Source organism: Equus quagga, unplaced genomic scaffold, assembly GCF_021613505.1.
Source record: "Equus quagga isolate Etosha38 unplaced genomic scaffold, UCLA_HA_Equagga_1.0 146_RagTag, whole genome shotgun sequence".
NCBI classification, from domain to species: domain Eukaryota; kingdom Metazoa; phylum Chordata; class Mammalia; order Perissodactyla; family Equidae; genus Equus; species Equus quagga.
In genome coordinates, this window is record NW_025796728.1 from 7,333,897 (window position 1) to 7,350,664 (window position 16,768).

Here is a 16,768-nt window from a genome sequence, read left to right on the forward strand (position 1 = left end):
TGTATAAGCCTTTGATCAAATATGTGAAGGTAAGGAAGTTTCCAGTTTTGTACCTCTTGAATCTTCCCACTTCAGAACACCTCGCTCCATCCACCCATATCAGGATGTCTCCAGGACAAATTATACTCTCTCTCATTTCTAGTTCTAGTGCTTTGTTATTAGACACATTAGGAAGGACCTTTCTCTGTCCTGATGATCTGGGCACTATGGTCTTCTGGTTACCTGCTTCTCTTGTCAGTCTAGGATGACCTCCTGCTGAATATCTTCGAGTTTCAAGCTCTTACCAATGATTATACTTGAGCACTTCCTATATTCATGTGCACTACAGTATTGCTTTTTAGATTAAAGAGCTATTGGCTAGGACATTGTGAACAAGAAAAAAGAAATAATAGGAGCTAACATTAATTAGGCACCCACTATGTGCAAATTACTGTGCTGGGCAATTTACTCACACTGCTCACTTAATTTCCACAAAAGAGATAATGATTTTATCCCCCATTTACATATGAGGACACTGAGACCCATAGAGATTAAGTAACGTCATAGAATTAGTAATTGATAAGGTAAATTAATTAATTAATGAAGTTTGTCATTTTGCCTCTTAAAGCCATTTTGTTTTTTTAAGCTTAAAAACAAACCATATACTCAAGAAAGTGTTCAATAGTTATGAACAGTTATAATCACATCCTTCAGGTTAAAGTAGAGCTAGGTAAGAAGGTAGGTAATTGGCGAAGTTTAGCAATGACTAAACATAAATGTAGTAAAAACATTTCCCAATTTTAGTGGAGAGCTCCAGTAGAGAATCCATCAAAGCTATGTTCAAACAGTGAGCCCATGAAGTTCTGGTTTTTACATGTTTTTATGAACATATGTGGAGAACACATGAAGATGAAAAAAAGTATAATTTAACCAATAAATCATTCGTGTCCTTGGGTCTTTTTCACTACATCCTTCTCCTAAACCGGCCCTATTGGAATCTTTTAAAGATTCCAGCCCCCACCCAGCCCCCAACCTTGACAGCTAAGTGAAAAAAAATCATTGATTTGTTCTATGGTTAGACAGAAGTGAAGCTGGTCATTGAGTTGAGGATTATGAAAATAGTCTCACATTTCTTACGGAGCACACTGGATGGATTTCAGAATGTACGACCTTTGATTACTTACATATAATTGCGTCTTTCATATCTACAGGGAGAAGAACATACAAGTCCAGAGCTGATATCCTTGTGGGAATATTTTTGAGAATCCTTCTGCCATTTCCCTCTAAGAACAAAGTCGTAGAGGTAAATCTTGCTATTCTAGGAGACAGAATATTTGATCTGATTAACTGAAATTGTTAATGGAGGAGAACGTTTCTCGACTGATTCTAATGGCAACACCAAAGTGCTTCATCATCGCACAGCCCTCAGAATTGAGTTGATTTCATTACCCATGACCAAGTCAGGAACAAAATTTTTGGATGTGTTTAGTAATGTTTTACCATGCCATTTCTATATACTGAGTTAAAGTTTGCAAAAACCAAACAAGCTTTTTGCAGAATGTTATAACATTTAAGTTGGGGTATGTAAAACCCACCAGAGAAAGTGGGGTTGGAGGGCTGGAGGAGAGGGAGGTCAGGAATCTTTTCTTCCCTCCTTCCCCGCTTTCACTTTTCCTGAAGTCTCAGTATCCCTTAGTATCCCAGAATTACAGTTCCTGCCAAGTTCCTCTAAGTTTCCAGATTTTACAGAGCTTCATGTTACTATTTCTTCCTCTTGTATCTTCACACTTAGGAGCAATGATGACTTCCTACTATTACTATCCTCTGGATGCCTTAATATCCTTTTCTGATCCATTAACCATGCCCATCTGTAAGGTGTCCCTTTGTGAAAATTTCTTTCCCTGACCAATCTCAGTGGAATTCCAGTCTTTGCTGGAACTCTGACTGCTACAGTGAAATGATATGTAACATATATTAAGCAAATATATATTTATTAACTATTTCCATGCCTGCTTTTAAAGCCTAGAAGGGAAAGAAAGGAAGAAAGGCAGACAAACTCACAAAACTTAACCCAGGGATTTCCACCCAGAGAAGTTCTAATTAACAATGAGGTGCTCAATTCAACATTTCAAAAAATACTCAAGCTAGTCTCAAATTAGAGTCCACAGGTTAATCAAAACAGTGAGTTTTGTTTTAGTTTAGTTTTGCTTTGACTAAAATTATGGCAACTCAGTGTGGTACCACTATTTATCTTAGGCTAATCAGAGTATCTACTTAGTGATTTTATGCATATGAATAATAACAATGTGACAGCTAATTATTTACACTTAATAAGTAAATAAAGCAAAAAAATAAAAAATAAAAATTTAGACTCCATAGAAGAAAATCAATAAAAAAGGAGTTCTTGAGGTTGAAAGTTTGGCAATGACTAGCTTAACACTATAACATCAGTAAAGGAGGCCCTCCTTAACTCTGGGACCCTTCCCTGCAGACTCTGCCGTATCTCCCAAGGCAACTTCACAAGGAAGAGCAACCACCTGCCCATGAACATTTAGTCCTCAGAGGTTCCAAGAAATCAGCCATGATAGCCTTCCATTTGGAATGTACTCCATTGTTTGCTTCAAGCCCATGAATTAGAGAGGTCTATGGGATGACAAAGTTGGACCAAAACTTCATATTTATCAACCCTAAATTTGACAGTCAAGTTCATGGACCAGCCCCAAGCTTGACAGCTGGGTGACCTGATGTGTCTAATTCTCTGTTCTGCTCTCTCCACACCAACATTCCACCACCCAGAACCAAATGTGACTGAATCCTCCATGAAGGTGCTCCATTTTATACTCTAACTGTAGAATTGGTTTCACTCCCTCAATAATTCTCATTTTAGATAACTAGCCTTTAATGGCTGACTACTGTGCTACAGCTAGTAGTTTCTAGGAGTGTTAGAGATAAGATTTTTACTCACAGTCCTATATGTGGGCCAGTACATTCTATTGGTCATGTCAATAAAAGATATAGTCTTTGAAAAATCCCGTATTATTCTGGACCCCATTTTCCAAGGCTACTTTTCCCTGAAGGTCATATCTTTGGTATCTTGGGCACAATCAGTGACTGCTACCTTGAGATCATCCGTGATGCCAAGCAGAACTTTAATAATAGGTCCTGAGTATGAGGATTCAATTTGATATGGTTAACATCTACTTATTTTTCTATCTCTATATCTAGTTGTATATAGTGGTACAAATATACACACTAATACACAACAATAATTCACTTTAGTATAATATTCCTAAATATTTTACTTACTCTTAATGCCTTTTTCTTGGGGAACAGATTTCTTTTTTTTTTTTTAAAGACACGTTTATAATGCTATACGTATCTGAGAAAATAGTCACTGAACTTTAAAACCTACTAGACTGTCTGAAAATACTAATTTGCAAGAGACATCAAGTAAAAAAGACTGGACCTTGAGGTGGGGAGATAAAGGTCCTGGGGCTGGGCTGTCCACCACCGACCTCAGTGATTTTAGCCGGTTCTCTCATCTGTCAGTGCCCGTTTTCGAATCTGTACAGTAAGGAAATTAAAGTCCTCCTCTGACCACTCTGTCTCCACCTCCAATTCACCATCTGTACCAACAGTCTGCGCTCCCATTGATAGAACTTCTCATATGTATGATTTTCACCACTTGCAATCACTTTGTGGAGCAGACAAATACACCTACTCACAGAGTTGCACTCAATATCCTCTTGCAGCACATTCCCAGACCTCGTAAAGTTCAAACACGGTGGGTTTGAAAAGAGTCCTTGATGTGGAGTAATGAGGCCTGGACTTGGAATCTTTCTCTGCTGCACATAAATTGTGTGAGTGTCTGAAAAGACCTGAACTAATATTTTAAATCGAATTCCTCATCTGAGCAAATCAGATGACAGCATCTACCTACCTACCTTACAGAACTCTGTGACTCTTAAAGAAGGTGGTTCTACCAAGGCAAATACTGTATCAAACTCTCCAAATGCACTTGAATGTTTATATTTACCTTTAGGAGAATTCATCTTTAGAAAAATTCAGCTTGTCATGTTTTGTTAAACTCAATGTGAAATATGCAAGAGCTGGTTAATGCTTTTGTGAGAAAAAACACAGAAGTTATTAGTAATAACAATTATCCAAAATATTTAAAATATTTACAGAATTACCTAAGGAGTTAGAGGAATTAATCAGTTAACATGACTCCATGTTAAGCAAGGATGAAATTTTTGCCAAAAATTCAAATGATAGCAACAGGAAAATGTTATTTTAAGACAAGGCTAAACAGTGAAACTGCATTAATAGTTCATAGTTGAAAGTGGAATTCTGGCTTTTGATGTGGCCCCAATCTAAGAATTCAGAAAGGAGCTGGGTCCATTCCTGCAGTCCAGCAATAATAACTACTGATAACGATAATGACAAATGCAATAATAGCAGCCAACATGCTTTGATGACTTATGTAACAGAACTGTGTTTCCATGAGTTATGTCTCATTTAATGTTCTCAACAACCCTATAAAGTTAGGTTCTGTTCATGCTCGCATTGCGTAGATGAGGAAACCGAGCCTTGGACAAATTGAGTAACAAGTTTAGTAACTTCAGAGTTGGAGTAAGACCTTAGGCAATGAGATTCCAAAGTTATCACTATGCAAAGAGAAAGCACTTTGAATGACTGAATGATTGAATATAATACTTCTGAATATAAGCCTATGTACGCATCTTGCTTCATTTTGCCTGCCACTCTGAGAAGCCATTAAGTGAAACTAATTTGTTGCTAACATTCAAGCATTAATTACAAAGGGAACAAATGTCCAATCAAATAAAACTGCTGTTAGTTGGTGTCCTATTGTGGAGACACATATGGACAAGCAGTGTGTGTTGGGAAAATTTTACTCAGGTCAAAAAAGAGACCAGGCATCTGGGGCTGGCCTGGTGGCATAGTGGTCATGTTGACACATCCTACTTCAGCAGCCCAGGGCTTGTGGGTTCAGATCCTGGGCACAGACCTACACACCACCCATCAAGCCACGCCGTGGTGGTATCCCACATGCAAGATAGAGGAAGATCAGCATAGATTTTAGCTCATTGACAACATTCCTCAAGCAAAAAGAGGAAGATTGGCAACAGATGTTAGCTCAGAGCCAATCTTCCTCAGCAAAAAAAAAAAAAGAAAAGAAAAGAAAGAAAAACCCCACATATCAACCTCATGGGAGGACTTGATCTGAGGAGCTGGGCCTTTGTCAGCCCAGACTAGCTCCACCTTGCCGACCTTTATAGGCACCAGGTGAGTTGCCTTTACTGATCTCAATATCCTCTTTGGGATATTATATCATTACAATCACATAATTAAATGGCTAATAATTTTTTTTCTCATTCATTCTTGGCCTGCTTTTTTAAAATCGTAATCACATAATGAAACTATTTGGAACTGTTTTCTCATTCTTTCTTTCAGTGAACTATTTCCACCCAGTTTTCAGATTTGCCGTCCACGCTTTCATTTTAGGTAACTTTCACAGCACTCACTCCATATTCTAATAATCTCTTTGGGTTAAAAGCCAATCCAGAAAGCTAAAACCTGAATTAAATAAGCTTTTCACATTTAGCCAATAATTTTATTTTTATGTGTCCAGCATTTTCTAGAATTTTCAAGTCAGTATACTCAACTTATTGTCTGAATACATACAAAAAATGGCTGAGTGTTTTCTTTCGTAGATGATTCAGAATTTTACAGGATCCTAAGACAGTTGTTATAAACAAAAAACATAAGAGCTATTACTTTCTTTTTCAGTTTGTTTCATCATTAGAGAATCAAAGTGATGAAATGAGCTCACTGAGGTCACATAGCTCGTTAAAGGTTACCAGGGCTGGACACAGGTGAGAGATGAAACCCTCGCTAGCCTTGCCCTTCAAAGTAGACTACGACGACCTGCAGCATCAACACTGCCAAGGAGGATGTTGTGGGGATGCAGAATCGCAGCCCCCCCAGCCCGACATACCGAATTAAAATCCACATTTTACAAGATCCTTAAGTGACTTGCATTATGTTGACGTTTGAGAAGCACACCGTCAATTTTCCGAATTATTCACCTACAAACTATTGTGGCCCTTGGCAGAAGGATTAGTCTAGAAGTCAAAGGAAAATTTAGGGAAACTGAGGGCTGGAAATTTTTTTAAAAACATGTTGAGTAATTTCAAATACATCTTTTTATTGTTGTTTAGGGATAATTCCTGATTACGTTGGTAATTACAAATATAAACTATCTGTATATGCGTAGGTTTACACTTTATATACTAAAAGAGGTATGTGTCAGATTTTCATCGGACAGCACATTTCTTCTCCCCTGAAAACGTTACAGGGGAGAGCAGGACATCTGCATAACCCACCAAACTCCAACTTGTACAGCTTCTGCCACCCGTCTATTAGAAGCACACTATCGCCACCTGCTGGCGCTGCCGCAGAAAACCTAGCAAATTGTTGAACTGTTTTCTTTCAAGATAATTTCGTTATAATTTTACTGTTTGGCATTTTGCCACACTTTTCCCCAATCCCTGACTTCTCTCGAACTCCTGGACCACTTCATCCAACATTTTTTCTTCGTTTATGATGCCTTAATAGAGTAGCTAAACCTTAGCTCATTGCAACGTACAAAAGGACTTTAACACCAGCTTCAGGCTACGTCGAGCAGTTTACTGTGCTGTCCTCTTTGCATAGATTTGTGATTGCAAGGACAAGTTTATACAACTTATGATCCAAAAGTAAAATCAACGTACCAGGTACAGCCTAGTGACCAGTGCGGAAGGCCTTGTATCTGCAGTCAACAAACAGATATGTAAGACTCATTAGATATTGAAAATTCTTCTCTTCATCTTCCTCTATTTCTTATCTTTATAAAGTGGGGCTCTTTTTTCTCTGTCTTTAATCTAAAAATCTTAATATCTCCATACTCGAATATCTTTCGATCCTGTAAAGGCAAATTTTCTTTAATTTCTATTTTATTTCTCTCCTCAGTTCCGATTAATTTATACCCAGAAAAACCTTTGTTCTCTCGAGATGGTTCTAGAAATGATTCTAGATGATCTAATGATCGAATCTAGATCTAACAATCCTCAAAGCTAGCTCCAAAAGATTAACCAAAATTAATATAATCACTAGAAAGAACGTTGGGAATCTGCAAATTTCCTCCAAAAATCTCAAAAGTTCCACTGGTTAGCCAAGATAATTTTCATCACTGTTGTTTTGGTTGTTATTGACGATGATTGATTATGGCATCTTTCAAAGAGATTCCGTTAAGGGACCATAATTGTCTACCCCAAATATTTCACTACTGAATATTGTGTGACAACCTGCTAAAAAGGAATGCAAAATACCCTTTATGTCAGAGCTGCAGTGAAGAAAATTTCACTTTTTCACATAAGCCTCTATGGAGAGAGAATGTTAGCTCATTAGCAAAATTGAAGGGGATGAATTGAATGGAGAAGAAAGCTAATTCCCTGAAGAAGTATGTGCCTTCAAGTCTGAAAGTGCCAATTCAGTGTGTGAAGAAATGACTAGACATAAAACCCTCAAAATGAGAGCAGGGGCCGGCCCAGTGGCACAGCAGTTAAGTTCACACGTTCTGCTTTGACAGCCTGGGGTTCGCCGGTTCACATCCCGGGTGCAGACATGGCACCACTTGGCACGCCATGCCGTGGTAGGCGTCCCACATATAAAGCAGAGGAAGATGGGCACAGCTGTTAGCTCAGGGCCAGTCTTCCTCAGCAAAAAGAGGAGGATTGGCAGCAGATATTAGCTCAGGGCTACTCTTCCTCAAAAAAAAGAGAAAGAAAAAGAAAAAGAAGTTAAGAGAGATGAATTCCAGTCAGTATAAAGCAAATCTCATGCAGTTTCCAGTACTGAATTGACTTTAGATCATGCGTGTAACGGCATATTTACGTCTGTAAATTTTTCATGGGTAAAATTAACCCATATTAATCTACATTTTGTTTGTTGTCTAAATTCTCAATTCAAATTTTGAAAAACTTTTAAAATATTTGACCACAAACAAAACTGCCTGGGGGAAAACTGTTTTCATCATTCACTGCTCAAAAATGTTTAATTCCTCAGTGGTATTTACAGTATGAAGTCATCCTCCGTAACACGGCATTTCAGTATTTCCATTACACAGCCTTACTCTAACTGATGGGCAGCAGATGTTAGCTTAGGGCTGATCTTCCTCAAAAAAAAAAAAAAGAAAAGAAATGAGAGCAAAGTGAAATTACTTTGAAGAGGTTCTCGGGTAGGAATGCATGAAATCACTTTACTCTTCATATTGCGTTTGGTTACAGTAATCATAATAATAATTTTAAAAAGGTATACATACTGGATTTGATTTGCTTTTTAGAAAATTAGTTTAGATTATTTTGCATTGTCAAAGAAGAAAAATTACACCAGGCGTTTAACAAGCAGGGAAGACTTTACTCCAGCCTGTTGCAAAGGGGAGAGAGATGGAACTCAGCTTCACTGGAACGAAAGGTGGGAGGGTTTTGGAGCGCTGGAGTGAGCTCGTGGAAGAGTACTGAAGGACTGGAAGATAGGACGTTGGTCAATGGGATTGGGCCAATGTGTTTGCTAATGGACGCTTATCTAAGTTAGGCCCCTCTCCTCCCACAGACACTGGGAGACAGGGTGCTATCTTTCTTGATGATTATATTTCAAAGAGATGGCTCTCAGTTCCTTGAGAAAGACATGTCTGGGCTGTACAGCTGGCAAGAGGCTGAGAAATTTACCTCACTAAGGGGCAAAAAAAGAATTTACAATTGCAAGGTTTCTAAAGTAAATGTCTGAGAGAAAGGATGTCAGGGGCCTATAGTGAGGAAGAAACCTGTCTAAAGTTTAATCAAGCTGAGGGGGTTAAAGTTGTCTGGCTCAGCTTCCAATTATTATACTATAAGTGTGTTAATGATCTTTAAAAAATACCATTATTTTCTGTGTTCACGAGATGTGGGTATGAAGTAAATAACATAAATTTTCTTTACTGACTCATAAACTGGCTCTGAAAGTAATTTGCAAAGAGAACTTCTTAACTCATAGCAACATTATTAAAATAAATGAATAGTTTCACAATAAGAGGGCTCTGAAGGGCAACACTCATTTGAACATGTTACTTGTAGCAAGCTAGTTAAAAAGGTCTGTTCGCATAGTGTTATTGATGACTCTATCCTTTGTCATTGGGTAACTCTCATTTTTTTTCTTAAATTACAGAGACTCTATTTTCTTCCTTTAGTAAAAAATAAAAACTCTTTGAAATTGTGTTAGTTATTACCATAAAATCATTGCCATAAAATCGTTGGAAACAATCATGACACTTCAATGACATGCAACAAAAAATGTTTGTTTCTCTTGCTTTTGCAGGTTCAGCTGATCTATGTTGGACTGGCTGAAATGATTTAAAGTTTCTCCACATCTTTTTCTGGGGATTAGCACTCAAGCCCAGGCATATCCGTCTCAGCAGGATGGTAGAAGCACCAGAGAAAGCAGAAACACGCGAGGTCCCTTGACGACTAGGCATACCATTGCTTCTGCCTAATCTTGACCAAAGGAAGTCACATGGATGTGGCCAGCGTCCAAGTGGGAAAGGACTGCAAAGCTGCATGGGAAAGGGCCCAGATACAGGGAGCAGTGAAGAATTAGGGATATTAATGCAGTCTACCACAGACGTAGTCATCAAATATTCATTGAAAGCTTGCTATCTTCAGAGAATAATGTTGAAGAAGACTTCCTTTTTCTCCCAAAGAATGCACAGTCTATTAGACTTTTAAATAGAATAGAATCTATCCTATTAAATAGAAGAATCTATTTAAGCTCAAAGGCTAAAGGAAATACGTACAAGAGGCATTAAAGAACCGACACCGTTTAATTGAATGGAAATGGAGAAAAGGCATTTCTGGAAGAGGAAATACTGTAAACAGGAGAGTGTCAGTGAGAAAATACAGAGCATATTCAGAAAGGTTTAATTTGAATGGAATAATGAGCACATGAAAAGGAATAGTTTGAAATGTCGTTAGGAGAAAACACTGATTCGGTAGCCTTTTCATCACCTTCAACTCACTCCCCACATATCCCTTAGGAGTTAGTCTTCTTTCTTCCTTGCTTCTCAATACTCTCCTTGGTTGACCTAACTTCATCATCCAAATCTGAGCAAATGACTCACAAAGCTGAACCTCCAGTCATAACGATTCTCCTTAGATTCAGAGTCTCTATTTCTAACTGATTTCTAAATATCTATAAGTGAATATTCTGGAAATACTTCAAAGATGATGTTTATAATTGAGTTTCCCCTACTCCAATATGTTTCATGTTTTGTGTTCCTTTCTCAGTAATCAGCACCACCAGGTCCTCTTAGCTTAAAACCTAGGAGACTTTCTAACTTCATCCTTCTACCTAATTTGGCCACATATAATCATTCAAGTCACATTAATTCTCCCTCATAAACATTCTATAAATCTGCCTTCTTTCCATTTCCACACCATTATCATAGCTAAGACCATCAGCATGTCTTACCCACAATATTACAATATTCTCCAAACTTGCCTCCCATCTCCAATCCATTCAATGCCAGAATAACCTATCAAAACTAAATTACTTGATTACATGATTCCTCTGTTCAAAAAAGTTTAAAGGCACTCTCCTAATGTCAGAATTCTATTATTTGATCATTTATTCATTCCACAAATACCTCTTGAGTCTGTATTGGCATCAGGCCCTGTTCTAGGCAATAGAAATACAGCAGTGAACAGCAAAGGCAAGGTCTCTGCTCTCAGGCAGCTGTCATTCCAGTGGAACAAAAATAATGAAACAAGACAGAAAAAAGGTACATAAGATGATATATTTTAAGAGAATGACAAGCACTCTAAATAATGTAATGAAGGGCAGGGGGTAATAGACAGAGCAACCAGATGTAAAGTGTCTATTTTGGAGTCCACTTGGGAAAATAATGCTGCTTAAGAGGGTATGGTGACTTAGATTTAGGCTGGGAGCAGTCAGAGGTGGTTAAAAAAATAGTGACATCCAAGGTGAAGTTTGAGGTAGAACTGACAGGTCTGAATTATGGGTTGGTTGTGAGAAATGAGGGAATGAAGATTCAAGGATGGTTTCTGTGTGTTTGGACAGAACAACTGGGTGAACAGAGGTCCATTGGCTGAGATGGGGAATCCTGGGAAGTAACAATGGAGGATGGAGGAGTCAAGATTTCTAGTTTTGTCATGTCTAGCTTGAGATGCCAAAATCAAACATGAAATAACTGCTTCATAGAGCAGAAATTAAATTAATTGATAAATGAATTATGAAACTTCAATACACTTTAAATAAGTTAAATGATACATAAATTATAATGGATACTTTTAAAAATCTATCAATGTGCTTGCCTCTTTGCATTTCCATATGCCTAACATTCTTGCTAGTGAGCAAAAACTATCCTCCTGAATGAGGACATAAGACAGCAAAGTGATGAGAGGTAGGATGGAGACCACTGTTTTGGCCTATTATTACTGAAATACCCTTCACATTTTGACTGATACTGTAGAATTTTCAAATGGAAGCAATCGTCTTGAGAGCTATTATAATAGTGCCTCTATAACCAAGCATGAGGAATCACATTCTACTAATTACTTAAGCATACAGATGAGATCGACCATCTTTCACTGATTCAAGCCTTCAACAAATATGTGTTAAGTATCTTCTATGCCCCAGGCCCTGTTCAGTTCTGTGAAAGTTAACCTGTGAGTCTGGCTGCCCAAAGCTACAAGAAAGAAAGAGGTCAGGCAGAGGAAAGGGAAAACGTTGTTTTCTACCCCAGAAATTGTGGAAGAGAGGTGATAGAAATGATCCATTCCCCAGTGTCCTTCTCTTCCTACCCTTCACTCCACATTTTAAGCTATACCTTGGAGAGACTCTGTTTTAACATGCAGATATGTTTGAGGATACCAAGAAAGTCAGAACTAGAGCCCTGTTTGCCTGGGCACAGTGAAAGGAGAAATGTGTGGGCCACTGGAAGAGCCCCAGCCTGGACTCAGCACCACCTTCCATACGACATGGGAGTGAATTCAGGAAGTAGTGACAAGAGGCAGACAGAGAAGTGAGTCTGTGCTAGGGGGCTAGGGTCTTCATAACCTGTGCTTGGAGTGCCTGGTGAGAGCCCTCTGAGAACGAAGCCAACTCGTGGCCCAGGAGAGTTCTAGGGTAGAGCAGAGACTGCCTCAATAGGGACTTTAAGCCTGGGACCAAGCACCCAAACCACAGATTCCAGCAGTGGGTCCAATGCATCAATACTCTTCAAACTAAGACATGTGTAACTTACCAAAAGTTGTGCAGGCATAGATGGTTTTAAGTAAATTATTTTCCAGATTCTCAATTTGCATAATTTATTTTTATAAAAACTGATCTGACAGGGAACATGCTTGCATTCACAATACCCCTTTCTAATTTTACAAGAAAGGGACAACCCTCGCCCATCCCAAATCTTGTTAAGGTACATTGCCCTGCAGTGTAAAATATCAAAGAAGTAGATAGTTCAAAATATCCATTTTAGGGATCGCTTTTTTGTGATTAACCAAATTCCATCGACACACAGGGCTTCTAATTTTTCCTTATCTATACACATCTCTGTTAAAATGGGCTCATTGTGCATATCCTGTTCTTAAAATATGCTCACACTGTCTCTGTGCCTAAAGTCCTTTGAATGGTAGAATTTAAGTTCCATGTGATCAGTCTCAGTAAGAATAACATCTAGATCATCTCCCATAGGACCTGGGACATAAATAAGGCTCAATAAATAAACTTTGAATGAATAAATCTTTCCTCCCTTATTTTAATCTTATCCAACCTCGAGTCTAATTCATGCCCCAACAATTCCATGAAGACCAGTGCTCTCCCCCTTCAATCGCAGTGACTGGAATTTCTGGCTTGTGGTATGTAGAATTAGAATTAAGAGTGTAGGCTTTGAGGCCAGACCAACCAGGTTCAAGTCCTAGCTCTACCACCTCCCCCATGTAAGTTATTTGTACTGTTTGTGACTATGTTTCCTAGCATTTAAAAAAACGGTGTAATGATAGACCCTAACTCTAAGCTTGTTTTGAAGCTTAAGTTAGAATTTGTAGGTAAAACACTAAAAACAACACCTAGTATATTTTAAATGCCATGCATGCATTCATAATTATCGAGTAGTAGTATTATCTATCCTAATAATTTTCGCATATCAATAGATGTCTTTCACACGCCTCTGCCTCGTTTCTCTACTGCCTTGTGAGCTCTTGCACCTTTGTGAGGACAGAGGCATCTCTTCACTATCCCTGCAACACTGGAAACCATACCTCACACCTTCATATTTTTAAATTAAAAGTTAGGAGTTTATCCAGTGGGCCACTTTTAGTATTGCATGAAATACTATTAAAATTTATTACGTAATTTCTAATGTACACAATTGATTTTTTAAGGTAGACTATTTTATTAAATCTGGACTTAAATTGAATAACTTTTTTATGGCAAAATTCCCACACAGTATTTGTTTATCTATAATTAAAAATATAACACTCTATAGCTGTGCAACTGCCACTAATTTTGTAATTCATCTCATTGCAGTATTTCTCCACAAATCCTGTTTAAAATAACTTACTATGAACCCTACTTGATAACAGGTACATTTTCTGCATCTAGCTAACTGCCTTATGCATCTTGGCAAGGAAGGCTGACTTGTAATTATCCAAAACTGAAAACATGCTAAAATATGCAAACAGCCAAACATAATTATTAATATCTTTCTAGAAGGCTTTTCTTCTCACTTGAAAAAAGTTATGGAGACTTTCTTCTGTGAGTCACCATCCTGTGATTTATGAATGTCTCTGTTCACTTGCAGTTACACCACTTCCAGGAAAAATTGATGAGTCATCAAAAATTAAGAAATTCTCAATTATTGACAGTGGCTTCAAAGAGTAGTAATTCTTCTATGGTTGTCTGAGGTTTGGAAGGAAGTGAAGGCAAATGGATTTGTGGTCTTGGTTCTTGGATCAAATGAAGTAAAAGAAGACCTGAAATACATTGATATGAAATCAGAATCAAGAGTAGACCACGGAAAAATATGACCTGGGGGATTCCAGCAACCAGCTGGCAGAAATATTACTCAAGGACGCCTAGCATAAGCTCTGCTTCTTTCTCTTCTAGAAGAGGAGTGGCCTTACCATTGCCAGCTTGGATTCAAGAGTCAGAGGAGCCTAAAATTAGCAAATATTTTATTTTTTTAAAAAGCATTAGATATTAATCACATTTTTATATTAATAGCATATATGATAGTATAAATAATATAGCATATACAAATAGTATATATAACATATTATATATATTAGTTACCTGGAATGGTTAGGTATGCCCACTGGTGATGTGTTGGTAAATGTTCAATAACCATCTTTTCAGTAGAGGATGTATATTTGTCTATGTATACATATACATATATATTTATTATAAATTTTGTTGATTTTCAGGATGTGTAGCACACAATATACAAATTACAATAAAATAGACATTAATCTTTGCTGTAAATTTTGTATATCCTATGGAATATCATAAATTTTTTGTCAATTTTTGCCAAACTCTTATATCTGTAGCCAATTTATGGCTGCAATTGATGAACAAGAGCAGTTCTAACACGAATGTTGGTTGATATTTTTGTTTTGTAACAAGTAAGATAAAAGTAAACAATGGAGATGAATGTTGAAACTTCACTCATCCATCAATATATAAGTGACACCTTTTCTAAATCAGACAATAGTTTTTGAATACTGGAAGGAAGTTTTCTCAAATTTTTTTGTATGCTATTCATAACATAACAAGTACAGAAACAACACAGTTTTAAGTTTAATCTACTTTATTAACATTTTTCTCAATCCCTTTCTGAAGGTAAGACCATCAACAAATAATAAACCAAATCCTGAGGTGTAGAGTTTGCTAATTTCTATGGTGTAAATTGTCTCACCATAGATACTTTCAGGTTATCATACAGTAGCATACCATTATATAGTATTTACACTGCACAGATACAAGAGATGTAAATAATCTTACTTAGGACCATAGATAATACAAATATGTAGTAGTATAATTAGGAAGTGATGAGTTTTGAATACAATTTATTTAATATAACTAATTTGTTTAAGTTTTTAATATAACTGGTATCATAAACATAACAAAGGTTTTAATATAACCATTTTTGGTAATTTCATATAGTTTTTTTTTTTTTTTTACTGGGAAAGATTCACCCAGAGCTAATATCTGTTGCCAATCTTCCTCTTTTTTTTCCCTCCCCAAAGCCCCAGTACATAGTTGTATATGCTAGTTGTCAGTGCTTCTAGTTCTTCCATGTGAGCTGCCACCACAGCATGGCTACTGACAGAAGAGTGATGTGGTTCCTCGCCTGAGAAATGAACCCTGGTCGCCAAAGCAGAGCACACTGAACTTTAACCACTAGGCCATCAGGGCTTGCTCTTGTATAATTTATTTCTTAACAATAGCTGTGTTTACCAGCTCACAAACTTCCTGAAAATTTATCAGTCCTCTCTCACAAGCTGATATGAGCCAGCTCCAGAATGCCACTGGGTAAACCTCCAGTATCAATGGCTTTGACATAGGAAAAATCTAGTTGTTTTCTTAATTCTAGCAAGATCCTACATATGTAGTGGGGCTCACTAGATGATGCATACAGGATTAGTGAGCTAAAGTGCCAGGAACATCTGAGTCAAGAAATACTCATCTACTGTTCAGTGCCTCCAACTCACTCCTATTAATTCTCTGTATGCTTGGACAAATAAATCAATAACTTGTAGAACGTGTATATAAGTGGGATCTCTTTTCAGCAATTCACTACCCAATAAAATGATGCAGTGGATAAAAGAACAATGAAAATACATAAACCCACATGAATAATTAAAGTCAGATTTATTTATGAATACCTGATACTAACATCACTAAAACTGTGATCAGGTTAAACTGTGAAAACTGGTCCAAAAGACAGCACTGTTGCTAATTTACCTTGTCCTTTCAATTCTTGACTCTGTATGTGACACAAAGTGGGTTCTCAAAGAGTAGTTCCTTTCTGAATGACCAAAACTCATTAAACTCTAACTTTGTGCATATTATTGTGACCATTCTGTAAGAAACACAAAAGAATTATAATGTAAAGACGAAAGCGCTCTCACCAAGTTCTAAACGTCCTGGCCCCACCATCTCAAGTGAGTTAGGTATACCTAATGGGCCTAACGTGCCTCAAACGTAAATTACACTGATTGCCATAGCAATCTCTAACTCCCTTTACAACTCTAATATGAGACATTATTAAAAAATAAACATGCTTTTACCTCTAAAATTTTTAATATATAGTTGAAGAGAAAAAAATGTGATATATAAAGCCATTATAAAAAATGCAATTCACAATAAAGTATGGATATATTAGAACAGTAAAGTATGTTTAAAATGATATGTCAAATGTTTATAAAATCCTGTGAAATCCACCTTGCTTGAATTTTACACCATGGTCAATTCTACCTCCGAGTGATTCACACTTTTGATAATCTAAGTTTTGCCATAGCTATTTCAAAAAATAGAGCTTTCAAGTGATATAGACCACGCATACTGACTCTTACTAATGTTTTTCTATCAGCATATGTATTTTATTTTATTTTATTTTATTTTATTTTATTTTATTTTATTTTATTGATACGTTGAAATGTCACTTCTAAAAGAAATC

The 16,768-nt window shown here is 37.1% G+C and overlaps 1 protein-coding gene across 1 annotated transcript in view; it reads right to left on the reverse strand.

Moving 5' to 3' along the window:
* Positions 1-13,987: 13,987 nt before the first annotated feature.
* Positions 13,988-16,768, reverse strand: part of LOC124232961 (glutaredoxin domain-containing cysteine-rich protein 1) — a 179,795-nt gene continuing 177,014 nt past the window's right edge. Inside the window, exon 4 of the mRNA XM_046649927.1 lies at positions 13,988-14,063. Within this exon, the coding sequence (XP_046505883.1) occupies positions 14,043-14,063 (21 nt within the window). The 3' untranslated portion in view covers positions 13,988-14,042. The remainder of the gene's footprint in view (positions 14,064-16,768) is intronic.